General features: G+C 35.9%; 1 protein-coding gene across 3 annotated transcripts in view; it reads left to right on the forward strand.

Moving 5' to 3' along the window:
• Window positions 1–27,190, forward strand: part of LSAMP (limbic system-associated membrane protein) — a 699,268-nt gene that overhangs the window by 500,325 nt on the left and 171,753 nt on the right. For all 3 annotated transcript variants that reach the window (XM_012731264.1, XM_012731261.1, XM_004675198.2), the window contains one exon: window positions 15,921–16,046. In XM_012731264.1, the coding sequence (XP_012586718.1) occupies window positions 15,921–16,046 (126 nt within the window). The remainder of the gene's footprint in view (window positions 1–15,920; window positions 16,047–27,190) is intronic.

The following is a 27,190-nucleotide window of genomic DNA, read 5'->3' on the forward strand; positions in this document are numbered from 1 at the left end:
TCTGAATCATGGAAATCAAATATCATTGGCCAAAGTCTCTCAGGGCCAAGTCATTTTCCAGATGTGGTTAAGTGACTTGACCAAGGAGAGAGAGAGGGCGAATAGAGTAACAGGAAAGACTTTGCCCTTCTCAGTGGATTGAAAAAGGTAAAGGTGTGGGCTGAACATCAAAAACATTTCTGGTGGCCAACAGGCATGGTTTTCAAACATGTGTAGATGTTTGGAAGTGATGAAACCAGGAGAACCCTTCCTGCTTACAGCATGCATCTGTGCTCACACATCTGTGACTTACTGAGAGCAAAGCAGCCATCTCATCCGCTGCCTCAGTCAGCTGAATGTGGATGGACAAGAGGATAGTCCAGGCTGATGTGCACAGCCACCATGACCACATCTTCCAGATTCTTGCTCCGTGATCTGCTTCTTGAGTTTGGGATAGACACAGATGATGGATGGCAGCTGTGGGGGTGGCTAGCTTTCCTCCTCTGATGCTTAGATCTCTGTAGAAACTGTGCATTGCCACAGTATTTAGCCCAGAAAGCCAATGGGTAAGCTATTACACTCTGGTCACCAGGGCAATAACAAACAGAACACATGCAGAGCTGAGTAGCAGCCAGTTGTTCCCTTCCTGGAAGTACTGCTGATTTGCACCCGTTTTCAGTCATATCTGCCTCACCTACTCTCTCCACCCTGACCTATTTTTCCTAGCAGCTAGTTCTTCTGGATAAGAAGCCAAAGTTCTACTTGCAGTTAAGACCATTTCTTGTTGGAAGTCAGGTCAATGGACATGTGCTATTGTACAGGCGCCAGCATTGTGAGAGGGAGACAAACACAGTCACAGAGGGTCACGTTGCCACAGAAATCATTTGCCAGAATGCTCTGGCCTCGCAGCATGTTAGCAGCAGACTGTTTTTTGTGAGAATTGATCAGCTCTCCTAAACACAGGTGTTGTGCATGTTTATGTGTGAGACTGCGAGCCAGGTGGGGGAGATTTTGATAGGCAGTGTTTGTTTCCTTAGGACATGGAGGTTTGAATAAAACATCACGGCAGGGTGCAGAAGCAAGAGAAGAGAAATCTTTGACATTTTCTCCATAACATGCCCAGGGCTCTGAACAAACAGGTGGGACCCGAGAAGCCTCCATGTCTAACTTCACATTTAGCTCAAGATTAATGAGAGACTCAACCCACTCGGGATTCATTTGTGGAAGCAGAGAGGAAACATTCCTTCTCCACACCAACATGCCCCCCCTCCAGAATTTTAAAAATGAAGAGGAAGAGAGAAGCGAAATCTCATATTATGTTGGCCAAATGGAGGGAGAGGAAATGTAATTTAGGCAGTAAATAAGCATTGAGAAGATGACTTTGCTTAAGATTTTCAAGTTACAGATATGACAAAAAATCTCAAAAAAGGCAAATTCTTGATCATATAATATTAATTGAAATGAATATATAATGCAGAGAAAATGAACTTCAGTAGGTTAAATTCTTACAGCCTCTACACGATCAGTGATATTTCCATCACTGTACCCAGCACAAGTACTCACTTTCCCAGAGAGCTACACTCTCTCCATGGGGAAGCCCTGGTGGTCTTGGTAACTCTTCAATTCAGTCAACATGACAGGATCTCACAGTCAGCAGTAGATGGTCTAGTCTGTGAGATAATCAAGCCCTACCCATATCGCTTAACCCTCAGAAGAGCTGGTGGTGAACTTAGTGCCTTCACTATCTAGCTTTCTGATATTGACCAAAAGAATAAACTTTGTTGAGTCTCTCTTGTCCATCCACTAGGCAGGAGGTGGTTAGTGGTACTACTTGTTCCAACTGTGCTACCAGGATAGGGTGTAAAAATCAAGTAAGACGAGGCACACAAGCAATGTTTTGTAAATTATATTGTTTTAGGTACTACTTGAGATATTATGATTGTGACTAATTATCTATTATTTCTCCTGTTCAGACTGCTTGTATCTTTTTTTCATTGTTTAATGTTTGTCCCTCCAATACAAAAAAAGTAAAGGAAAAATGAAGTTCTAACTCATATTCACCAATTTGAGGTTTTCTTTTTCAGATCTTCTTCTCTCCACCAACTTACCTCACTGGAATTCTTAAATCTACTTAGAATCACAGTAGTATTTTAACCTCTAGCCGCAGCTAGCACTTGTAATAATTACAGTGTTTTCTGCCATTAGATACAATTTTTGAAAAATTATATATATATATATACACACACATATATATGTATGTATGTATATATATATTGGTGTGATACACAATGGTAACTCTTTGTTTAGAAGGAGGTAATATGAATGTTCACATTATCTTCATAATGACTTATGGTAAGCTTTGAACAGGTGCCATGCAAAGAAATAAATTCTAAAACCTCCTGTTAAAACTATTCTTTGTCTAAATAGTCTATCTTCTAGACCCTCAAGCAGAAGCAGGAAACAACTTTTATTATTTTCATTGTATTCAAGGCATGCTTTAGTTCACCCTTGTTGGTTCCTATAAGAATCTCCCTCCTTCCTACACACAAAGAACACTATGCTTTCAGCAACTGAAAAAAAAAAATAGAATTTAGGCCAATCATGTGGGCATGAGACCATTAGGGTTTAAGGGATTCTCACAAGTGCTATAGTTATCTCTACATAGTTCTGATGCACAAAATGAAATGAAGGAACAAGATAACAGTAAGCTTTTTAAATAATGTTAGACTAAGAACTCTAATTCTTAGAGGTTTCATGATAACCTCTGACTGGCATTTCTGCTGAAATAATACAAACTGGCTGATCCAGGTCATAGCTGTCATTGCAGCCCCTCCTTCCTTGTCCCATGCCTGCCTGTCATCATGTGTCACCTGTTACAAGTGTTCATTGCATGCTGTTGATTGTATTTTTCTTAAGTATAATAGAAAACAGATTGACCGCTGAACCCTTATACTCCTAATTTCTATTTACATGCAGCTCCTTTCTCTCTGATTTAAAATTCTTTCTGCTCTTGATATAGGATTTATTTATAATAGTTCATTTATAGTTAAAGAATTCATCCATGGGAATATAAGCAAGGTTTTCTTCACACTTAATTTTTTGTGGAATACATACAAATTGGTTGCCCGTAATGATTCTGTAGCTATTAAGGATATGGCGTGACTTAGGGATAAATATTTATAGACATAGGATGTATATATACTCTATCTGGGCTAAGCTATGCTAGTGTGTTCAATTCTTAAATTGATGTCTATATATTTTAAATATATAATTTAAAAGTGACACAGAGATATGAGAATTTACAATCATAAGAAAATAAGTTTCACCAAAATTTTAGTTTTTCATATTTTACATATATTTGTAAATGTGTCCATATTTATTTTATAAATTTATAGTTGTTTATATTTTATTTTTATATCTTCTTTCATACAATAAGTTGTGGGTTTTTAGTATATGCCAGGAATACAAGCTTTAGTTTCCATCTGTTCTAAGAATTATATTGAACAGTTCCCTTTAACATAGAAATGTGTATTTTTTAGTACAAAAGGGAAAACAGGCACTTGTCTTTTCTCTGATAAAGTCTCAGGGTGCCGCTTCTCAGACCTTGGAATTCACCCAGTTGTTATTTGTCACCTACCCTAGGTAGCCTGATATTTTTGAGCTTCTCTCTCTGCTCCATCCTCCCATCTCTGCCAAATCCCAAAACCATCTGCTGTGGTTAGACAGTGTTTCTATTCTTTAAGTACTAGAAAGAAGAAACTTATTTTACTTATGTACATGAAACATAGCATTTTAGTTCCTCCTGTCTATTGATAACAGTCAGTTTTTGGATGCTTTCCAGGATTAGCAAAAACAAATATCTAAACAGCTGGAATAAGGAACTGAGAGATTTTGGAGAAGTTGCTAACATGCTGAGTAACGGCTGCCCCAGTGAACAGAGAAAGGATAGTCCCATTTGTTCTTCTTGAGCAAGGCAATGGCCCGAGTATGGGAACAGCCATTGACATCCCACAGAGTAGACCAATTGCTGAAGCAGCAATAATGGCCATCCCTTTGCTGGTTGTGAATGCAAATGTTGTCCTGAATAATTTGTCCCCTTTCTAAAGCAGTCCACTCATTTAGATTCCATACTAACTCTGAATACTTAATAAATACAGCAAAATGCCATTTTAATACTTTTTAGCTATACTAGAGAATTCAACCAGACATTGGTAGCCATGCCCCACAGTTCACCTAGTACACACCACACTACGTGTTGTATAAGTGAACCATTGTCCCACAACTACTCTGCTGAGTTACTTAGAGAGATCTGACACAAATAAAACCTCCTTTTTGGCTGTCACTGCTGTCTGGATGAGCCTTTAGAGACTGTTTTGGTATAAGTTTGACTATCTAGCATGGTTCTAGGAACTCATAAGGCGTAAAATGCCATTCACATCTCAGAGGGACTGTAGTTAAGCTTCACATACAACTTTACTTACATATGCAATTCAGACACAATTTCTGTCTGACAAAATACGATGACTTTTTCTTGACTGAAGCTTGTTTTATTATGTCCTTTTCATGAGCTTCTATGCTTCAGTTTCTCTGGCTTTACCATGTGACTAGTCATCTGGCACTAGGCATTGGTTAGTTTTATACACATATTTGATCAATTTCTTGCCCTCTAATGCCCATCATCCCTTTTACATTAAGTTACTCTACTTATTACATTAAAGCATTCATGTAGTCGTAGCTTGGAAACTTGAATAATTGATACTTCTGAATTTCTTCTGTCAGCAGCATCATCTGACACTGGAAGAATCCATAATTTCCATATTTTCCCCACTCACTCATGAAATTTGTGTCTAAAAGGAATCATGTTCCTGTAGAGTGCCTTTTCAAATACCTGCTTCAGAGATTGTTTTCCTCATATCATAAGTGGATTCTAATATGAGTAGAAACTAGTACCACTAGAAAATAAATTATCAATGGCCATTTGTTTTATTCTGTCACAAGTGCTAAGATTTTAGAGACTTAAATTGCAGATACAAATACCTAATAACTTCGGTTGTCTGTAAGAATAAAAATTTCCGTTTTACTGTGACTTTCCAAATTATGAAATGGAAACAAAATTTTATTTGTCAAGCTTTTTCTTGTTAGCCTGTACATTAAACTTCTAAATATTTTGATAAGCTTATTTCAATTATGGTCATACACTCTCACATCTTTGTGTCACATTTTATTACAGGTATGAAATGTCTATAATTTATATATATATACCATATATATAATACACACACACACACACCCCTAACTATACAGTGTGTGTGTGTGTGTATGGTATATATAAATTATAGACATATATGTATATATTTACACATACACACACATACACATCCCTAACTATACTGCTATAGTTTTATCCCTGAGTAGATAAGAAATGAATGTATATCTTTGGAGTGATTTGTTCTAAATGCCATTATTAATTATTCATTATGAGCTGTTATAATTACCTAAGCCTTTTGACAATATTGGTGCCTGGAAAAACATAACTAAGATGCCACCAGTCATAGAAATGCATGAACTGTTCTTATCATATTTATTTTTGAAGAGTTAAGCCAACATTGCTTTACTAAATAGCACATGTTTTCCAGAAACAATAAGTACATTTATATAACTCCTAACAGTTTACACACATTACTCTATATTCCTCTCATAGTAACCCTGTAAAATGTCCTCATATCAGCTCTGCATATTACTCTAAGTTTTCAGATGAGAAAACTCAGACTTGAAAAGATTTGAATAATCTATTACTATTGATTTATTTACTCATTCATAATTAGTTAAGCACCTATGATGTGCCCTGTAATGAGGATTCAAAGCAAAGATCAGTGAATATGTGGTTGTCCTGTGAGCTCCTGGCAGGGCAAGATCAGCATCCCCTGACTCTCAAAAAAGAGTGCTACGTTTTCTAACCCTGTCATCCATCCTGTAAATGACCACACCATGCAACGAAGAGTGCTTCAGTGGCATTTCCAGAAGCAAAATACCAGATCCGATGAATGTTTGATGTTTCACAAGATGGCATTTATGTGCTATGATGTATATTTTTATTCTTATTGTTGAATTCTTGGATCACACTTATTTAAGCCTAGTATTGCTCAAGAAACATCCTGCAGATTTTTGAACCCAGTTCTTACATAAATACACCCTACTGTTCTTCAGTCTCTTACATATGCAAAAGATAGGGCTGACTTTATTAGAGTCATCCCCCCCAAAAGCTTAGAAATTGAAATGCTGATAGCATTGTGCTTTTAATAACTCTCTTCCACCACACTCAGTAATACATAAACCTTATTCTAACTTCAAGTGAATAATGACTAATAAAATCAAATTGTTGCTAATATGTGTTATTAGCAATGGTATCTTGAATTGAATACAAATAAAAACTGCTGATTACTTGAGGTTAGGGAAATGAGCCAAATGACCACTTTTCTTCTGTACTCTGAAACTCATTATTTTCCTTCTGTCAGATCATCAGTAAGGGACCAAAGATGAAGATATTAAAACATTCAAATCAAGTGCAAAATTAGGATTCTTTTTAAAGCAATGTGTATTGACTGAGAGCAGTCAGTGTTAAACAGGCAACCAACGTGGTCAGGCGGAAACTGAGCAGGACCCGAGTAGAAATCACAACACAACACCTTACCTCTACAAAAAGGCACCCTTATATATTTTTCCTCACTCTGCCAAAATTAGATTTATTTGACTTAAGCTAATAGAAATGGACTGACTGATTTGATGTAAGAAGGAAGTAATTTATTGGAAGAATATGGAATAACCTCACAGAATCAAGCAGGAAACTCTTTCCTTTAAAAACAGAGAAGGCAGGCATCTCTAGGGATACAAGCTGCAGACACGAGTGAAAAATAATAGTCCTTTCAGAAAACTGCCCTTTGATGATATGTATTAGCTAACTATTACTGCTGAACAAACTGTTTCGAAATTGAGGGACATAAAAAATAGCTATTGTTTAGTTTTCACTAGCGTGCAAACCAGCCAATCTAGCGATTGTCAGATTTAACACATAGCAATATAGGATATCCAGTTAAATTTGAATTTTAGGTAATTTAGGAAATTTAGGTAAGTGTGTATCATACAATGTTGGAACTATGAATCTACTAAATAATAATAATAATAATAATAATAATAATAATAATATATGTGCTGTTCATCAGAAGTCCATGCCCTACATTTTTTTGGCAGCTCTATTTCACACTTCTCATTCTTCTTCACTTGGACCCACAGACTCAGACATTTTGCTTCATACTGGTGGCAATCAGTCCAAATTGTCAAGACTCTGCCTTTATTCCCTATGTTGATGCCCTTGCCCAAAACAAATAACATGAACCAGAGTAGGAAAAATGTGTGCCATCCACTGCAGAAGAGCATTGGCATGACTTGAGGAATGGATATAGGGTAAAATGGAAAATGTTGCCATTAAAACAGTTTCCCTCAGTTGAATCAGCTTCAACTTGTCTTGAGTCATTCCTTAGAAAATCCCACTTACATTTATTGAGGATCAGGTTCAGGGAAAGTGGGCAAGTATGTGGAGGAATGTAGGTGGTAGGGGTGTGTAGTGGGGACACATAATAGTCTGTATGTGGTGGGGATGTGTATTGGGGATGCATAATTGTCTGACAAGCTAGTGAGGAGTGAATAGGGGCTGTTGCCATTGTTATCTCTAATCAAAGCATCCTAGCTCTAGTTCCTGTTCCCACTTAGTTCTTCTGTCCAGCTAGGTGGTCTAGCTAGATATGCTAACCTGGCCATGAAGTCTGCCTGCTATTTTTGGCAGATATTGGTTTCCCGATATGTTTCTTATAGCAAGACTTTTATCCTGTTGAAAGGCCCCATCCAGGACTCTACATTTTAGGTTGAACAGCAGGAACTCTGGGTTCCAAGACAATATCCCTGAGAACAGGGAGGCTGGGAAAGCCATAAGGGTGAAAGACAAAGTAGTCTTCCACCCTTGGCATATCCTATTTATTCTGGTGCATTGAACAACTCGAGGAACTTATATATCCAAGTGTAGCTACAGGTTAGCATTACTTTAGGAAATGTCATTCAATTATTGTATAAAAAAATGTTCAGTTCCTTGACACAGGATTTATGGGTATTCCAAAGAAAGAATATCAGCTATACAGTAATTCAGATTTTAAAATAGAACTATTAGTTATGGCATATTTTAATATAAGTTAAAACCCTGAAGGTTCCTTCAGATAATCAATTTTACTCTTGTCCTGAAAGAAGGACATCACTAAATTATGTTTCCACTCAACATGTTAGGAAGTGTTCATCCAATCAATGAATTTTAGAACTGGTACACCAAAATAATAGTGTGGTGTCCAGAAGATTAATGACTTATATTTTAAAATAGTTTGGTATAATTACTTGGCATGAAAATAATGTTCATAGTCATATCCTTCCCAGGAATGAATTTTTGGTCAGCTTGGTAGCATATTACAGAATAATTTTGAAAACCAAAATCCAAAATAATATGTAAATCTTACATTATTTAACAAGTAACATTGAGGAAATTGACTAAAAAATCATGGAGGGAAATCTTGTGATAGCACACATTGAAAATAATCTAGAAATGATTTAAAACAAATCCTTGAAAGAAAATGTAAAGATTTTAACTGACCTTATACTAGGAAAGAACCTCACAGGCACTGGAGCAATGGAAGAGATCATAGAAGGGACAACAGCAAAGAGCTTAACTTTTTGCAAAGCAAAAATGATTATAAACAAAATTAAGAACTTAGGGATAAATTGGGGACATTACAAATAACATGACAACAAAAGGTCAATTCCCTGCGGGATAAGGAGCTCTCATTAATCGCTAAGAAAAGCAAAATAATACAGACAAAGTGAAGAGATCACTGAAACTGAATAGGTTGAAAACATCAAATAAATAATTCATGGAATTACATTTAGGAAAATATAATAAATCACACTGATATCCTGTGAATAAAAATTGTGAGGAATATTCCAGGAAGAAAAAAAATAGCAGTCAGTACTGTAATAACCCAAAAATTGAGCATAAATCAATATTACGGTGATTGTGATAAACAACTTATGTTTGCTGATGCAAATAAAATTATCATATTAAACATTACTTCCTAGGTAGTCATCCTTGATAATAATTATCATGTTAAACATTATTTCTTAGGTAGTCATCCTTGATAATAATCAAAGCAGCACAAAACAATAGTACTTGGAATAGTGTTTGGAATTTGTCTGTAGCAGACAAATCTAGAGGAAGTTTGAGACATCTACAAAGTTTAGGTCATGGTCCGAGCTTTATTATTCATCAGTTATATAATTTTTACCTATTTTGTCCCCTATTTCCACATCCACAAATGGGCAGTAATAATGAAAATATTTTTTTTACTTTCCAGATTCTTTATAAAGATTTTACAAGGTAAAATAAAAACTTGACTTGTCACTATTATATCACCAGTGATGATGGAGCAACATAAATTCCATAAAAAAATCTACAGGAAACTAGGACTAAATTATTAAACCTTTATACTATAAGTGGTATATATTATATATGTGTGTACACATATACACATTTGTATATATGAGATATAGATTATATATATGAATGACTACAGAATAAAAAAACTAAGTTAAAACTCAGAAAAATTTGTAATTGGGAAAATTGGCCATCAAATTTGCCTTGCTTTCTTGTGTTCTTGTTTTTTCACTCTTTGAGCCCCTCTCAAAGTCTCAGTACCATGCCATTTAAGATTCAGTGGTCGAGAAAACAAAGGATCTCCTCTGCCTATTTTAGTAACGTGACAGTCACAGGGAAATAATGCAGCCAGTAACTCAGGGCTGTGATGAAGAAATACAGAGCACTGTACGAAACATAGGAGGGGTACTTCATTCAATCTGAAGTCAGAAGCAACTTGAGTGGGGCTGGAAGTGGAGGATAACAGGACAATTTTCCTGGGAAAAATGAGAAAAAAAATCTGATAAGTTGAAACCAGAAAGAAGAAAGGGCCTTACCACATGAAGAGTCAACAGAAAAGAATAGTTCATGCTTTAAAACAATATAGACTGTTGGGCCTCCCTGGAGGCTTAAGGTTTAAGTCTCAGTGCTATCACTGCTAAGGCTTGAGTTCCCCAGCAAAGGAGGTGACCTACCCATGGCACAGGAGACTTTTCCTGTCTCACCCACTATTCCCCTTAGTAGTGTATTTCAGTAAATCTGCCTGTTCTACTCCCCACACTATCTCTGGTGAACCCTCTTACCCCCACACCTCTGGCCTACACCCCAGTACTTCTACTTCATGGGAAAAAAAAGTGCCGAGCAGGTAATGGGGAACAAAAGTTAGTTGATTGCATAATGCAACACAAAATGAGTAGAAATCAGGCTGCAAATGACCAAGGCCCAAACATGAAAAATACATTCAGCCATATTACTAAGTTTGGATATTATCTTGAGATTAATCAGGAGGCACTATAGTCATATGCTCATGTTTGCAACTAGAGGGAGAAATTCTGATTACCACATGATGAATGTCATTGAGCTTAAGAGGAGGACTCAAAGCAAAGAAACTAGTTATAATGCTCTTACAGTAATTCAGGCAAAAAAAAAATTACTGTTGGTGGCTAGAATAAGGTTAGTGAGTATAGTGAGTATAGGAATTGAGTATAGTGAATGAACTGGAGAGGTATTTGAAAAGCGTAAGCCACAATGGGGATCTATTTTATTTATGTATTTATTGATGTTATGTTGGTTTATAACACTGCACATCATTCAAAAATATAGGTTTCCCAGCTCTTTAGATGTATGTCACCACACCACATCATGCCACTACCTACATTCCTATAGTCCTTTGCCATGGGGATCCATTTTACATGGGTGCAGTAAAGGAGATACAACACTCAAAGGAGATAGCTTTGTTATTTTTGCCTGGGAACTTTGTGTGATGATGCCATTCACTAAGATAGTGGAGACATAGACTACAAGTGGGAAGGAAGATGATGGTTTCAGTTCTGAGTCAAATCTTGAGTGTCTGTGAGGCATTGGGTGGAGATATAGAAGAATAATTGGAAATGTAGTGGTAAAGGTCCTGACCCTAATTTTGGCTGGAGATAATAGGTTGAGTTATCAATAATATGGCCTTAGTTTCTGAAGCTATAGAGTAAATGGGATTATTCATAGTGAATGCGGGAAAAAAAAAAAAAAGACAGTGTTCAAGCTTTCATAATAAAGATATTTAAGGAATAGTTCAAGATAAGCCCCAGAAAATAAGTGAGAACTACCAGAGGAGAAATTATCCTAGAAACAAAACAAAGGACAGAAAGGATTAGAAAAGGGAGTTATGTAAGCTACTTCAGAAAAAAAATAGGACAATAACAAAAATTGTTCACTGGCCCTAAAAACAATATTGCTCAAACAAATTGGTGAGCTTCTTGAGAGCAATTTCTTTGGAGGTTAAGAAGAGAATCCAGATGGCATGAGGTTTGAAGCATAAATGGAAAATGAAGATGAGCTTAAGAGACATTTACTTCATGAAATTTGAAAATAACAATTGAATAATAGTAAACAAGTAGCATGGAATTTGGGGAAGGAGCTCCTTCTAGATCAAGAAGACTACATCATGTAACAATGCTTACAAAGCATAATATAATAAGATAATTGAAGACAAATGAACCCACTTGTCATGACTCAGAAGAAGTTTAGATACAATATCCACATGTTTATATTTCTAACAGTTCAACACAAACACTCTCTGTATCATCAGTATCTCGTATACTGGACTGAGTATGTGGCCCTTAATTGAGAGAAACAATATGGTTTGATGTCCAAATACTTGCCCTATGGTCAGTTATTTTAGATTTTATTCCTAGTTTTTATCACCTCCTGTCTATGTCACATTGAACAAATCACTAAGGTTGCATGTCTTATAAAAGGTAAGACTGATTCTTATACATGAGCTCTTATAATTGCTACATAGCTTCCTGTTACAGGTTTTAGATTATGAGAAAAGTACCTAATATATGTGACTTTTTTGTTGAATGCAGTTTTATAGTTTAGTGTTTTGGAGATACTCAGAGTACTGGCTTACTCAGCAGGATGTTAAAAACTATGACTAATAATAGAAAAAATGAGTGTTCAGGTATACTGCACTTTAAGCCTGTTGATATTTCATAAGGGGATCACCCTTGATAAAACATGATTGTTCTCTGTGCCTTATATTCTTATCTATAAATGGGAATAACCTTTCAGGTCTTCCTTGTAAAAACCAGGGATAGTATGTTACAAATCAGTATATGAATACAAGATAAATATCCTTTACTCCAAAAGATAAAAGGGATACTAGCAGCCCTTCTATTAGAATCTGCCAGACAATGAACCAACTACCTTCTACTTCTTTCATTGGTTTGATTTCATTCACTGGTTCCCACCCAGAGGTCCTGTCAGGTGTCATTATGACGAGAATGTTAAAGGTCATGCGTGTCCTTCTCCTGTTTCCTCCTTGTGACATTCTAACCTGGTCAGTACCCTCACACCATCAGTTTCCTCCTAAGGGAGCTGCAAGGGTTGTCAGGCAGCTGCCGCTACAAACAGAAAATGTCACTACTTTATTCTCCACTACACCGAATCCCCAATGGGCAGGGGAGGGAGAAAACTAACCTAATCTAAACTAAAATCCCTTTATTATTGAACTGCTTCATGCTTTCTTGTTCTTCTCCCTCCTCCTGACATATACTTTCTCAGGGACAGTATAAGTAACTACAAGTAAAAAAAATAAAGAGGAAAATCAGAGTCAAACCATAAACTCTGCTATTTGTAATCAGCACATAACCTCTCTGATGAAATTTGTGGGTAATTCACTTCCCACTTAAGCCTACCAATATGAGAGCTAATGTTCTGCCCTGAACACTAATGAAGGAAGTCAGACGGCAGTACAGCTAGCCCTTGGGGACTCATTTCTCACATCACCAAAAAGTAATTTCTGTCATTTTCGGCCATCTGGTAGCTGGGTTGTGAAGATGAAGTTTCTTTCAAGTAGCGTTTAAGAGCACGGGGCCTGGAGTCTGCCTGTATTCAAGTCTGCTTTATGCTTCTTGCTTAGTCCATGCTCTATCGCAGTTTCCACCTTTAAATAAAATCCTCATAGTGTAATCAAGGCTAAATGGTTAAATTGTTTTCAGACCTTTCAAGAGCACAAAAGGAATAAACTTATTTAACTTGCTACTGAGACTTGTATTCACAGATGAGTAACAACAACAACCTTGAGCTGAGCTCCGAGGCCACTTAGAAACTGAAAATGCAGAGCTAGAAGGGACAAAACAGAAGTGGGGCACCTTGAATCCTGGCCCTGGGCTATTATAAGTAAACTCTCTTCTAATTGGTTTGAATGTATGGGATCCTTCCCTGGCCCATGATCACTAGTACTATAATCTACATGTTTCATTTGATTTTTGCCCTGTGTCCTGAATTACTTACCACTGTCTCTAAAAGGCTGGAGACATTAAAACTTCCAAGTAATTATAACTGAAGGGTATAAACAGTTGGGATTACAGCCTGCCACCATGTGACAATCAATCAAATTTCAAGTTATCTAGGGAAAGAGCCTGTCCCTCTATGGTCCCCAAACCTCAGCCTCTACTCAACAAGTAGTTCCAGAAGACAGACCGTAGCCCATTGCCTCTCAAGTAGAAGGAGCAGGTTACAGACAGAATAGGAAATTGTCACTGTTACGGAACTCCAGTCTCAGTTTCCCTCAGCCAATAAAAGAAAACAGAGTTTAAGAAAAGGAAAGTGGTTTTATTTGTCGACAAATGAGGAAGGCAGCAGGCTCATGTCCAAAAGACCACCATCCTGCTCTTTGGCAAGTTACAGGGCTATTTATACAATGTTTAACAAAGAAAAAGGGGAGGTGGGCTAGAGTCTGCAAAGGGAAGAGAGTGAAAGTTAGTGCTGGGATGGAGACCAGTGGGCACCAGCCTTTATTTATACAAAGATAAACAAAAATGGGGAATCAGCAAGAGTAATGGGGAGGAGCCAGGGAACAGCACAGGGAGGAAGAGGAGTTGGTGTGAGCTTCCTCACTATTTGACTTTGTTTGGGATTCCTTTCCTTGACCCTAAACCTCTCTAGAAAAGAGAAACTGCAAGGAAAGGAGAGAAAAAGAAAGTAAACCCACAACCAGTTATGAGCTCTGGGAAAACCAATTCTGTCATAAATTTGTCAAAGTAGGCAAATCTGTAAATGCTTATCTGAGAGCCAGGGGGAAGGTGGAAGTAAGACAAAGGTTAAGACAACTAATTAACATGGTGAAGTCACAACTTCCAACTTCCGGAGCCACTGTTACGGAACTCCAGATTAAGAATAAACTTGGAAGAAAAAGGGCTCTGAGGCAGTTTCTGGCCCTACATTTTACTCCCAGATCCTACTGACACAGAGCCTTTAATAGCTCTCCTTTCTTAGAACTTCCCCATCTAAGTTTCTGTTTCTCTCCAGTTCTTCCAAAAGGCCTTTGTGACATCAGTCTGCATGTCCTTGGATTTTCTAGCACCTGGCTAAACCCACCTGCTCTTATCTCTTGAGGTTTGGCTTCTGAGTAGAGAGCAGTCAGAACCCTCCAAAACTTCTAATGCAACAGGAAGTCATTTTCTTATGATAAGGAGTTATTGAAGTAAAAGTTACAAGTAGTTGGCCTAGGATCTCATATACAGTAAATGCTGAAGTTAGTTATTATCGAATTATAGTAATGATGGTAGTAGTAGTATTAATAGTAATTTTGTAATAGCTACTATCTGTGACACAGAACTTACTCAGTTTTTAAGCTATAGGGTACATCTTATGACCCACCATACACCATGATAGCATTTAGAAATTTTCAATTACAGTGATGAACATGTTGTGCCAGGTTTCAAGTTTCCCAAAGACCACCATGCAGCTGATTCCAATGCAAAGCACATGAGGGCCTTTATTGCAAGCTGGAGCCTGGGCTCCCAATATGCAGCAACACAGCAGCTGAATTGAGAACCCTGAGCTCACAGAAGGCAGGATTTTTATTACAGAAGAGGAGAGTTTCAGCCCAGCAGAGGGGAGTTTTTGCTCAGCAGTACATTGATTTGTAGACATTGAACAAAGTTATCTTGTCTTAACCTGGTTGATCTATGCATGTAAGATGTGACTTCACTACTCGGCCTGCATACCTTAGGACATCTGGTGTTTTTCTGATATGTACTGGTTACTTGCCTACTTTCTAATTGGCTGTTGCTGTGGGATGAGTGAGATTAGGACATTTACAGTTAAACTCGGCCTTGGCGCCTTGTTGATAACCGAAACTTAGGCCTGGCAGGTTCAGAAGCATTCTGAAGCCTGCATGGCATCAGTTTGGTCTTTCAAACAGATGGTTTCCTTATATGGCTAGACTGTAAGTTACTAGGTATAAACCATGTCTTCAAAGCAAAACTGTGCAATCTCACACTAAATAACACATTTTTCCTGATATTTGGAGCAAAAATTGTGCTAGATTAATTTTATATAAATAATAAAATATAAAAAAGATAAGTCATTCTTAATATTCATATAAATGTTCATGCTCTCAATGTCCAGAAAAGGTCTATTCTAATTAGAAATAGATCTAAGATATTTTCTGTATACTATCCTATGTTTTTCATACAGCACATGGTTATCATGGAGAGATTCTTACCCTATAGTAAAACTCAAACCTTTTATCTTTCACTAATTCTCTGAGAAAGTCTTAAAGCATGCTGGCTCCCTACAACAACTTTCCAAGTGCTTTAAATCATAAAAGTACTTAGGTCAAATTTGCTTCTTCCAGCCCATGGACATCAAATCTGACTTTATAAGTAACCTTCTAGATATGATTCTTTATCCCATTTACTTTTCTTTACAGTTCCACCAAAGATCTCCAACATCTCTTCAGATGTCACTGTGAATGAAGGCAGCAATGTGACCCTGGTCTGCATGGCCAATGGTCGTCCTGAACCTGTTATCACCTGGAGACACCTTACACCGACAGGTAAGAAACTTGTATTTTCTAAATAGCCACACTGTATTATCCTCATACTCTTAAACTTCAGTTGGAAGTTAAAGGCAAGGATCTTGTTTTTAAAATGCCAGTATCACTATTATAAAGAAGTTATTTAGCATCTTTCTGTTTTTTGTTAATATATTCAACTCTGCAAAGTTTATTATGATTGATGTAGATATTATTGTCTATCTATCCGTAGATAACTATTCTACTACATGCTTTTATATTTCATATTCCTTAGGATACCTCCCTTAAAGCAAGGGAACAAATATATATTATGTTATTTGACTGTGTCAAAAATATATATAACTTTGGTGCTTGAGTGTCTTGGGGCAATGTTTTGTGTGTATTTTGTTTGGCTTGGCTTTTAATTATAGTTTCCAAAATATGTAGCACCCTGTCCTTGCCATCCTGGGTCTGTGGAGGGTCATCAGGCATGGACTAAGGTTGTGAGCTCAGTATGGATTACTACCTTTGATGTTAATTCAGTAAAAATGAGAATCTCCTGTCTCAGGAATGGTTTCTGTTTCCTCCTTTATACTGTCTTACCTCTATCACCCTAACTGGGTTTTTGAGCTTCATTTAACATTTCCCTTTATTATTTAGGATGAATTGCATATACATTCTCCTAGTCTACAGATTGTTTCCTTATGCAGAATGTTGTCTGCTATTTATTTCCTGAAAGACGAGCAATGAATCAATTATATCTACAAATGTCATTAATCTTGGTAGCTAAGCACCAGTTTTTAACTTATGTAAGCTAATAATCTCTCAAAGTTTCCTCATATAAGTATAATATTAATTTATAACTTACTCACTTTGGAATGAATGTCATGAAAAGTTCTTATACAGAGTTAAACATATAATGGGAATGATGTTCTTAAGAGGCTCAACAACTATTGATAGTGTCTCCAAAAACTTTGTGATATGAGAACATTAGTCTCCATTCTATATTAGCCCTCATATTAATTTATCTGATGAAATTGGGGCTAAGCTGTAGAGTGGTCCATTATTTGTGTAAGTATTCTTATTATAGGCTCCTGTTTTTTTCGTAAGAAAATGTCACTCAAAACCCATCCTTATTGTTAATGCATGCAACTTGTAACTTATTCATAACATATAAGAGCAATAAATGAGGCATTTATTTGGAATATCAACCTCATTCCATTTTATACTTCACATTTAAGATATGAAGAAGTATCTAAAATGTGGATCTCTGGTTATTTCCGCATGGATTGAATTAAACCTCTAGAGTACATTCTCTATAGATGGGAATATAGTATTCTTCTATCCCTACCCCAAGTAGAATTAATTTTACTGAGTATCTATTTGGTATAAAAACTATTAACCCATATTGAAAGATGTTACAAAAGATACCTTCTATAATCATTGTGTTTAATATATGTTTTTTGAGGTTGTTTATTTTACTTTTGAAAGGTTCTGTTCAAGAATCCCCTCTTGGTTTTCTAAGTGTCTACTATTCTTTTTCTAAACAATGATTTGCTTTGTTTTTTGAGTGAATTCACTGATATTTTATAAATGAACATGAGTCCTTCTCTGGATTGACTGTTAGATAACTTAGAGCTAAATGCATTTTCCATATGTTTTAAAAATACGGGAAATTGCATGCAAATTACACATTAATAATATGAATTTTAAACAAACTGTGTAGGATTGTGGAGTATCAAATTCATATATAGACCAGTCTTAGATTGATCTTGTTGTTTTTCTAACCGTCATTTTTTGTATAGTGACAAATTTTATAATTAATATGAATTTTTATATATCCATATTACTTAAAATCACTTAATTATTATTGTGAGCAAAAGTTGATAAAGGAAGGGGAGAAGGGAGAGAGGAGGATTATATTCAAGTTATAATCAAGGAATGAACTGCATTAGTAAAAAAATGTTATTTCTTTTGTGCTTATTGACTAATAAATAAGTTTTTGTTCATGTCAGAAAAAATGCTCTTACTGACCTGAATCCAAAGATAGATTATTTTTTATCCCTTTAATTGCTAAGAATTCTGAGTGAGAACCATAGTTTCAAGGCCACTCCAAGCTTGGTTTAGTTTAGATCCTCATGGCTAAATGAATAAACTTTTTAAATGAACATGTGATATGAACCTTGAATAACCTGTTTTCCAAGATGTTTTAAGTCAACTAAATAAGAGGGCAAGTCAGATCTATCAGAGTAAAGGCAACATTGACCTACCATCAGAATACTCTTGAGACTTCAATATCAGCTAGTAAAATAAGTGTACTCACATGGATTCTCAATAGTCATGCCAGGGGTCAGCAAATGCAATAAGTGAACCAAATCTAGCCTGCCCCACTTTTGTGCCTCTTTCCTGGAAGATAAGAATGTTTTCAAATTGTTGAAGGGTTGGGGAAAAAAATCAAAAGTTCAATTTTGTTGTTCAATATGCAAAAAATATGTGGCATTCAAATTTAATTGCCCACAAATAAAGTTTTATTGAAACACAATCACGCTCATTCATTTACAATTGTCTATAGCTGCTTAGGTTCTAAAACAGCAAAGTTGAATAGTTTAAGCAATTTTTTTCTGACATGAACAAAATAGTTTGTTCCACAAAGCCTAAATTATTTTCTATTTGGACCTCACGAAAATGTTTACAGAACCCCGACCTCTTAGACTATGGCTTAGGGCACAGGAAAGGGATTTTTTTCTATTCTCTTCTGTTTGCCCATAGGACTTTGGGAATATCTTCCATTAAATTCCTAAAGAATTCTCAGGGGAAATAACTTTATTCCACTATATTCCTCTATCTAGACCCTCTCTGTGGTCAAATTCTTTACTGGCTCATGCAAAACTAGCTCCCTGCTGCATTCAGAGGCTCCAAGGTAGAGTGTAATTTTCCCTTACACTGGGCATTAATTCTCAAACCTACTATTTCATCTCTTTCACATCTGACCTAAATAACCACTTGATCATAATCATATTTCTGGTGACAGGAGTGAGAATTTGACTTTACTCTGCTATAAATGAAACTAGGAAATTTTTTTGCCTTTTTTTCTCCCCTTCTTTCAGAAATTGGAAACAGAGGGTGATCCTTTTCAACCTATAACATGAAATCTTTCTTGAATACAGCCAAAGAAGAGGCTCTGCTCCCTTTGTGGCAGCAAAGCTGCCTGCACCCGTGGCCATGTGAACAAAAAAAAAAAAAAATCCAGCTAGCTTTGTTCAATTATTAATTGTACCTTCAGCAGTACAGAGTGTGACTGCCTTGCAGAGGAAATGTACCTGTAATTAGCTCGACCCCACAGGGACATGGAGCCCTGAAAGGGGGAAGATTCCATGCAGGTTTACAAGTACCTGATTACCTGTCATTTGATGACATGATGGGGAGAGATGGAAAGAGGATGCGGCTACATTTTTATGGGGAGGAGAATATTTATTACCTCTTATTCAATTCTTTTTAAAAGAAAGCTTTACTGATTCCCTTCCGTTTGACATATGAAACTTCTTTTTCAAGTATATAGCAAACATTCTTAAAGAAGGAAATGAGAAAAATGGTGAATCTTTCATATGTACAGAATGAAAGTATCTAATTGACTTGGAGGAAATGATCATTTTGCTGACATTGTTAATTTCTTAATTTTTTTCTCCCTTCTTTAGTGATTTTATATAATCAAAATGATGTGGCACATATATGGTTGTCAAATGTGACCTATTTTCTCTCTTAATTAAGTTAGTCTTCCATAATCCTATAACTTCCAGAGGGCAATTGCACCATAGCATGTACTTTCTATGTAGTGTTTGATCTCCCTTGTATGAGTGATGCTGCTGCCATCTTCATTTGACTTTATTTATAAATCTGCTCACAATCCAGAGGAAGTCCTTTTCTCAAGTTTGCCCCATGTGATGTCTGTATTGCTCAGGGTAATAAAAGTGTTTCTATGCATTTCATTTCTATAAAGGTTTTCATAACCTCGCTAACTTTCTGTACCTCACTAACTGGCTATTTAGTCTCTTAGGCTTAGAACAATTTAGCTGTACTTTTCAATTCTCTTGTCCAAGCCAGACACCAGATTTAACAACACAAAATATAGAAATCTCATTTAAGCAATGTCTTTTGTTTGTTTGTTTGTTATTTCCATATGTTGGGTGGGTACATGGGCAGGGAGAAACCAAAAAGACTTCAAGGAATATGAAACACCTCATTGCATGTTGGATTTTAAAATCACTTGGTTGGAGATATCCTAGCAGTTTGTTTCCAAGTTTGAATTGGAAGGCCCTTGCCTGATGGCTCTCTTGAACTCTATTAATGCTCTAACCCCATCTGCTTTATTTTTAATTTTATAGCTCACTTAATTATTAATATTTCTAGTTTCTGCTCTGTCCTCATGGGTTTCAGAGAAACATAAGATGTTAAAATAAACTCATCTTTAAGTTGAAATCTAGAAGTATATGCTACAAATTGCTATCATCTACTTTCAGTTTGCATGTTGGAATTAGTATGACTACATTTCATGGAAAAAATATACAATCTGCAATTTAAGTATCAGAAAATTCTTCTCTGGAGTTTTCTTGCATTAGTCTTCCAGAAGATTCTGTAAGTTAGTCTTAGCTGAATATGGATGTAGAAGACTAAAACTTGTACACTTTTCAGGTAAAGATTTTTTACTATATGGTGACAATTCATATTTAAATATTTTACTTATTTATGCATATTAGAACTAGGGTACAGGCCAGAGGTGAGGGGGTGAAAGGATTCACCAGAGACAGAGTAGGGAGCAAAAAAGGCAAATATACTGAAATACACTGCTGAAGGGAGCAGCAGGTGGGACAGGAGAGGTCTGACACACCATGTGGGTCACCTCCCATGCCAGGAATCAAACTCATGCTGTAGTGACTTCAGATAACTTTATAGTGCTGTGCTTTAACCCATTGCACCACCAGGGAGGGGCCTATAATGACAAGTTAAATGAGAATAATGGTTCACTTGTTGATGGCTTTTATTTATTTCTTGCATCGTTGTTTTTATTATCCCCATTTTTTCCTTTACATGAGTGGAACAATAATTCTACTAGTCATGTTTTTCTTCAATATCTTGTTTATTTGCTTTAAAATATTTTATTCATCTATACAGAAGTGATGAATCCATATTAATCTTGATCTCCATCCCCAAATGTGTTTTTGTAGGAGATATTTATAGAATGCTTACTCTATGAAAGAACAAAATAAAGAGCAAGAGAGACATGGTCTCTGAACAAATGGATCTTATAGCTCAACAAGAAAGCAGAGCATTAAAATAATAAGTACATGCATAACCACTTTATTAGATTTATAGAGTATAAAGGAAAATTATAGCATTCAATAGGAACATAAAACAGGGTCATATAGCCAAATCTGCAAGGCAGCAAAGCTTCCCTGAAGAGAACTTCTGTGGAGAAGTCAAGGATGAGTAGGAACAGGCCAAGGAAATAGAGCAGGAAGAATATCCTGGGCATAGGAAATAATAATAATAATAATAATAATAATATATAATGCATTCATAATCAAAGTGACTATGTGAAATCATATTAGTATTTAATTATGTGACTTGTGGTTTAAATCTCATTTACTAGCACATGTGATTTTATTTACTTTTTGATATCCTCATTTTCCTTTTTCAAAGAGAAGGAAAATAAAGAAAAATCTTGTGGTATTTTATTTTTAGTATCTTCCTTGTATATTGGTTTAAATACATTAATGTATTATATACCAGTTTATATCTTTTCCCAGTGTTGCAGATAGATGGTTATTTGTGTGAGTATCTTAAATTTTGGTTAGGAGCATATTATTTTCCTATGTAGATGTTTCCATAATAGCTTAGTCAAGTAAATACAAACTTAATTTACCATCAAAACAAGTGGGGAATCTAGAAAAATAACCCTCTAATATTTAATCACATGCTTACTATCTTCCAAATCTTAAAGATCCTAGAAAGATAAAATTAATTGCCATTTCAAAATTTAAACCATGGGAAGATATCTACAACCAAGTACACTGGTCATTCAGTAGAATGTTTGACAAATTCTTTAGCACCTTCCCAGCCCCTCCAATCTCACCCTACCTATCTCTGTCATCAGATCTCTAGAATGTTCTTCATGAAGCGAAATGACACAAAGATGTATTGAGACTGGCCTAGATGTGTCCTTGACTTTAGTGCTCAGGGACACGTTAGATGTAGGAGGGACAATAGCTTAATCATAAATTCTGCACATATCCTAGCCTCTCCACATCTCACTGCTTCACATCTTGTGTGTCATCATTTTAAACAGTTTGTGTTTTCTGATGCTTTTATAGACTGTCTAAAAATTAATCTTTGTCAAATAGTAGCACGATAACAGGGAACACGTAGGCAAATGTCTTTGTACAATGCCACCTATTGTTGGAGCCTTATTTTTATTTTAATAATTATCTATCCATACATTAGCTTCTATAGTCATATTTGGGGGAGGTACTGACAATTTAATTGAAAACAAATTCAATGCCCTTTTTATCCAGCTCTAGCCTCTACTCCAATATAATAATCAGAAAGTTTTATGAAATGCTCTCATCAAGGCCAGCCTTAATATTTTATCTTATTTTGCATCACATCTCAATATACCCACTTGACGTGAACTTTTATCAATGCCTGTTAAGGGTTTTTTTAGGTTGACTTGTTCGTGTGTCCAAGACTCTAAGAAATCATTTTCCCAGAGTCCAACTATGTACCAGGGAAGACTTTATCAACTGTAGCTATAGGTTATAAATTATAGCTCAATTATGTCTCACAAAACAGATGTTTCAGGTAATGATTGTGACACTAACACATGACCTGAAATGTTCAAGAGTGAGCCTCAATAGTAACAGATGGGCACATATTAAAGAAAAAAAAGAAAGTATCAGTTATTGGAGAAGTACATTAAAAAGACCAAAATGATAATAAAACTATTGAAATCAGCATAGATTGATACAATGAAATTCAAGTTATGTCCAGGTTAATTTACCCAGGAGGCAAAAGAGCCACTATAGAAGAGGACTCAGAGTGTATTTAATAAGATTTTCTTATACAAGAAAACATCAGGAGTATGGATCAGGGAACAAACAGTCCCTCCTGTGTTTTCCTCACACCCGCTCCCCTTTTTCCCCTTTTAGGAATCTCCACTTGCCGAAGCCGCTCCCACTTTGAGACCCTGCCTGTTCTGCCCCCCAATAATTCATGATCAGGGAACAAAGAGTCCCAGACAAATATGTGAGGTTCTTCAAGTATTTTTGAATCTTGATTGTAACTGTCAGCTGGCTGTGTCCTAAGACCCGTCATGAGAAGCCAGAGAAGGATTGGCCCATGTTCTTGTTAAGGGGGAAAACTCTTGTTCTCGGCATCAGGCATTTACCAGGATGATCAACAGCAGGGGCTAGAAGACAATTCCCAGGAGATGTTCAGGAAAAGGGACAAAAATAGTCTAAGCAGGAAATGGAAGGAAGGTTAGAGATTGCTCAAGGGTGGAGCAATTGAGTGCACAAATATGAGTGTGATCTTGCCCTCTTTCTCCTTTTTACCAACAATGCTTCGTTCCCACATATTGTCTTGATACTCCTTCCTTAGTAACTACTAAACCATTCCCTTTTCCCCATTTGCATTGCCTATAATGTAGCTAAGCCATTTCCCATACTTATATTTCACATCCTACTTTTCTTCTTGAAACATGATTTCTCCTCCAACCTATTGTTTTGCCAGTATAACTTCCTAAAAGGCCTTCAAATGATACCTCCTTCAGGAAGCCATAGCATGAACTAATAAATTTACATTTTAATTTTGTAGACCTCTAGATAGCAAGATTTAAAAAATTGTTGAGACTGGGCCCTATGCAGGTGTATAGTCTCAGTGCATTGTTTCACCAACTATATGTGTTCAACCAATTATTTGAATTATTCAAAAAATACTATATAAAAAATAATATTGTGAGGAAATAACTCATATCATGAAGTGTAAACAAAATGATTAATAATGAAAGCATGAATGTATAGAAAGCAAACTGCAAATTATAGAACAAGATATCCACCTAGTAGTTCCATTACTTCCTTCCTGAAATTTATGAAATCATGAACACAAAAACTTACCTATACTTAGTTCCTATCATGGTGCCAGGTACAGAGTAAGTGCTCAATAAATATCCACTGGATGAGAAAATGACTTACTATAGAAAAATGTTAGAACATCCTTAAAGTTTACACTTTCATTGTTTTTTATAAACTATTACTTTGCGTCACAAATATATCTCAAATATATGACATTTTCTTTCCATAAGACACTCTGTGAAATGTCAATGTAAACTCTGTGTAGTGGTAAAAGATTGTTTTTTTACATACCTGGTAACAGTTATCAGCACTGTCACTCCAATGCAATAATATACTGTGGTTGAGGATGGAAGGTGTCTGGTACAAGTTCTAGCCCTTCCTGGTCATGACAGTAGAGAGCAACACAGACTGAGTCAATCTGGAAAAGGAGAATCTGTTGCAGAAGTGTACATTGTGATACCTTTCCTGATTCACTGAAAGGCATCTCTTTTGACCATAACCACTTGTTTTATATTTTTCACAGTCATAGTAGTACTGGCTTTCCAAATCTGTCTGATCATCTGAACTACCCAGAGTAGAGGCAAAGATTTTACAAAAAGAGTGCTTGACTCATCCTACACTTAATCTCACTTGGAGAATTCTGGGACCAGCCTGGTGAGCAGAATGATGTCTATGTAAGCCCAGGGAGCAAGATCTATGAGGCCAATTCTCCAAATTTATTGTAATGGATTTTTTTCTGGAGAATAATATTAAAATAAAATTATGATTCATTGAGTATGGTTTGAGATCAAAATTCTATCTTTCTAACAAGCACCTAGATGATGTTAGCATTGCTAGTCCACAGGCCACATTTTAAGTATCATAATTGATCTTGAGATAAAAATAGTTTGGAAGATACTGGGATACATGAAAAGTCTAGAACAGAGAAACACCTAGCTTAAGTTCTATAACAAACATAGTATTCAAATAATATTATAGTGTTTTACATTTTAATTTCTTTGTTCTACCCTAGAGATTCAGAGAACAATAAAAAATAATTATGGTTTTGATAAGTAGGATTGATCCTTTACCTATTAATGTTGTACTATCATCCATGGAATTGGCATGACCTTGGAGTTTTATAGTAATACAGAATATTGGACCCTATTCCTAACCCATTGAATCAGGATCTGCTTTATCAAGATACCCATTAAATATTGAAAAGCCTTGGACTAGAAGCAAAGAGTCTTTGTGTGCAGAGAAAACTGTTTTCCTTAGCATTCGAATACAGAAATTTAAAACTTTCTCCAATTTCCTACTCCTTAGTAATTCCACAACAAATTCCACTCTCTCCCCTCCTTTAAATTGTATTCCTACCAAGAAAACAATGCCAAACGAAAAATAGTGTTGTGGTAGGGGTGTGGTTACCATTCAATATTTATCACTAAAAAAGAGGAATATCTAATGCTTTATCTGCTATATAAGATGCTGCTGCTAAATATTGCAGGAAAAATTTGGCCTAGTGTATGAAGAAATAGTGTCTGAATGACAGTAGCCACTTTTCTCATCATTTTTTATAATGGCTTGATCTGCAAAATGTAGACAATAATATGTGCCATACTCATCTCATGCTGTTGCTTTGAGGGATGAAATGAGATAATGAATATGGAAGTTGTTTGAAAAGTGTAACATTTTCTACAAAGCTAAGAAAGAGGCTAGGAGGAAGAGTGACTTGGTAAAAAAGAATGTAGAATTTAGAGTCACAAAATCTGGGTTTGAGTCTCAGTTTCCTACCATTTTTACTCTTCTGGGTTTGAGGTAAATCTAAGCTTTCTAATTTCCATTTGTGAACTATGAATAATATAATGTGGGCCCTTAGTGATATAATATATAATAACTTATTAATAATTATTACATAATATATAACAGCAGTGTAATATAGTACCCCTGCATAATCTCAAGTGAGGCAATTTATATGAAAATTATTAATGCAAGGCATTATTTAAGTGCCATTTGTTTTTACTATTATCTTAGATTCTACAAAACAGAGACTTAAAGGACAGTAGTCATGTTGATTAAATAGTAGAAAAAATACCTGGAAGACTTTATAAAGCCCTTCATTTGACCAAAATAATAAAAACACACTCTGATAATGGTTCTTGGTGTGGTCCCCAAATCAGGAGCACCAGCATCACTTAGGAACTAGTTAGAGTCCCGACACCATAGCCACATGAATCTGAAACACTAAATTTAGTACCCAACAGTTTGTCATTTAACAAGCCTTGCAGGCAATTCTGATGTACAATAAAGTTCAGAATCCCCGAACTAAAGAAAATGCAGCTTGTTTAGATAGTCAAGATTATGTTTTTCTTTCTTTACAAAGCACCAAACTATGATGCCAAGTACAACTATAAGAACACTTGAGTTTCTTTCTGTGTAATAATAAATCAATAGAATGGCCTGGGGTGTGTGTGTGTGTGTGTGTGTGTGTGTGTGCATGCAAGTGTGTATGTGTATATTTAAAACTATTCACTATATAAATGCACTATCACACTTCTTGGTCAGAATAGCGCTTCACATAAAGAGATTCAGAAATAACAACTGCAAACAAATTCCCAGTTTATCTTTTTTCTATTTACTGACTCATGTTTGAGGTTGACATACCACCTAAAATGTGCACACATTTCTGAAATTCCTATTCTTCTCTTGGCTTGTTTATTTTCAATGCTACCAGTACGTCAATGTTTCAAATAATTATAATGAAGAAAAGAAACCTATGTAGGTAATTCAAATTCAATAAGGGAAACATTGCCCACAAAAGACATACCAATGAAATTAGTTCATGTCACTTAAGAAACAGCTTAAGGAGCTGCTAACTCCTTCACAAGAAATACTCTGCTATTTTCTTCATGTGTTACCACCTACTTTTGTTTGCTGGATCAAATTAGATATATGTCTCAAGCTGGTCAACAATTCAAAAATCCAAAGACTCTGTGAAATCATATGACTGTTAAATTGTGACTGTCTGCTGTTGAGTAAAGTGTTAAAAGCTGATGAAGAGAAAGAGAAAGAACTTTAATA

The sequence above is a fragment of the Condylura cristata genome, unplaced genomic scaffold, assembly GCF_000260355.1.
Source record: "Condylura cristata isolate star-nosed mole 26May11 unplaced genomic scaffold, ConCri1.0 scaffold00003, whole genome shotgun sequence".
Taxonomy (NCBI): Eukaryota; Metazoa; Chordata; class Mammalia; order Eulipotyphla; family Talpidae; genus Condylura; species Condylura cristata.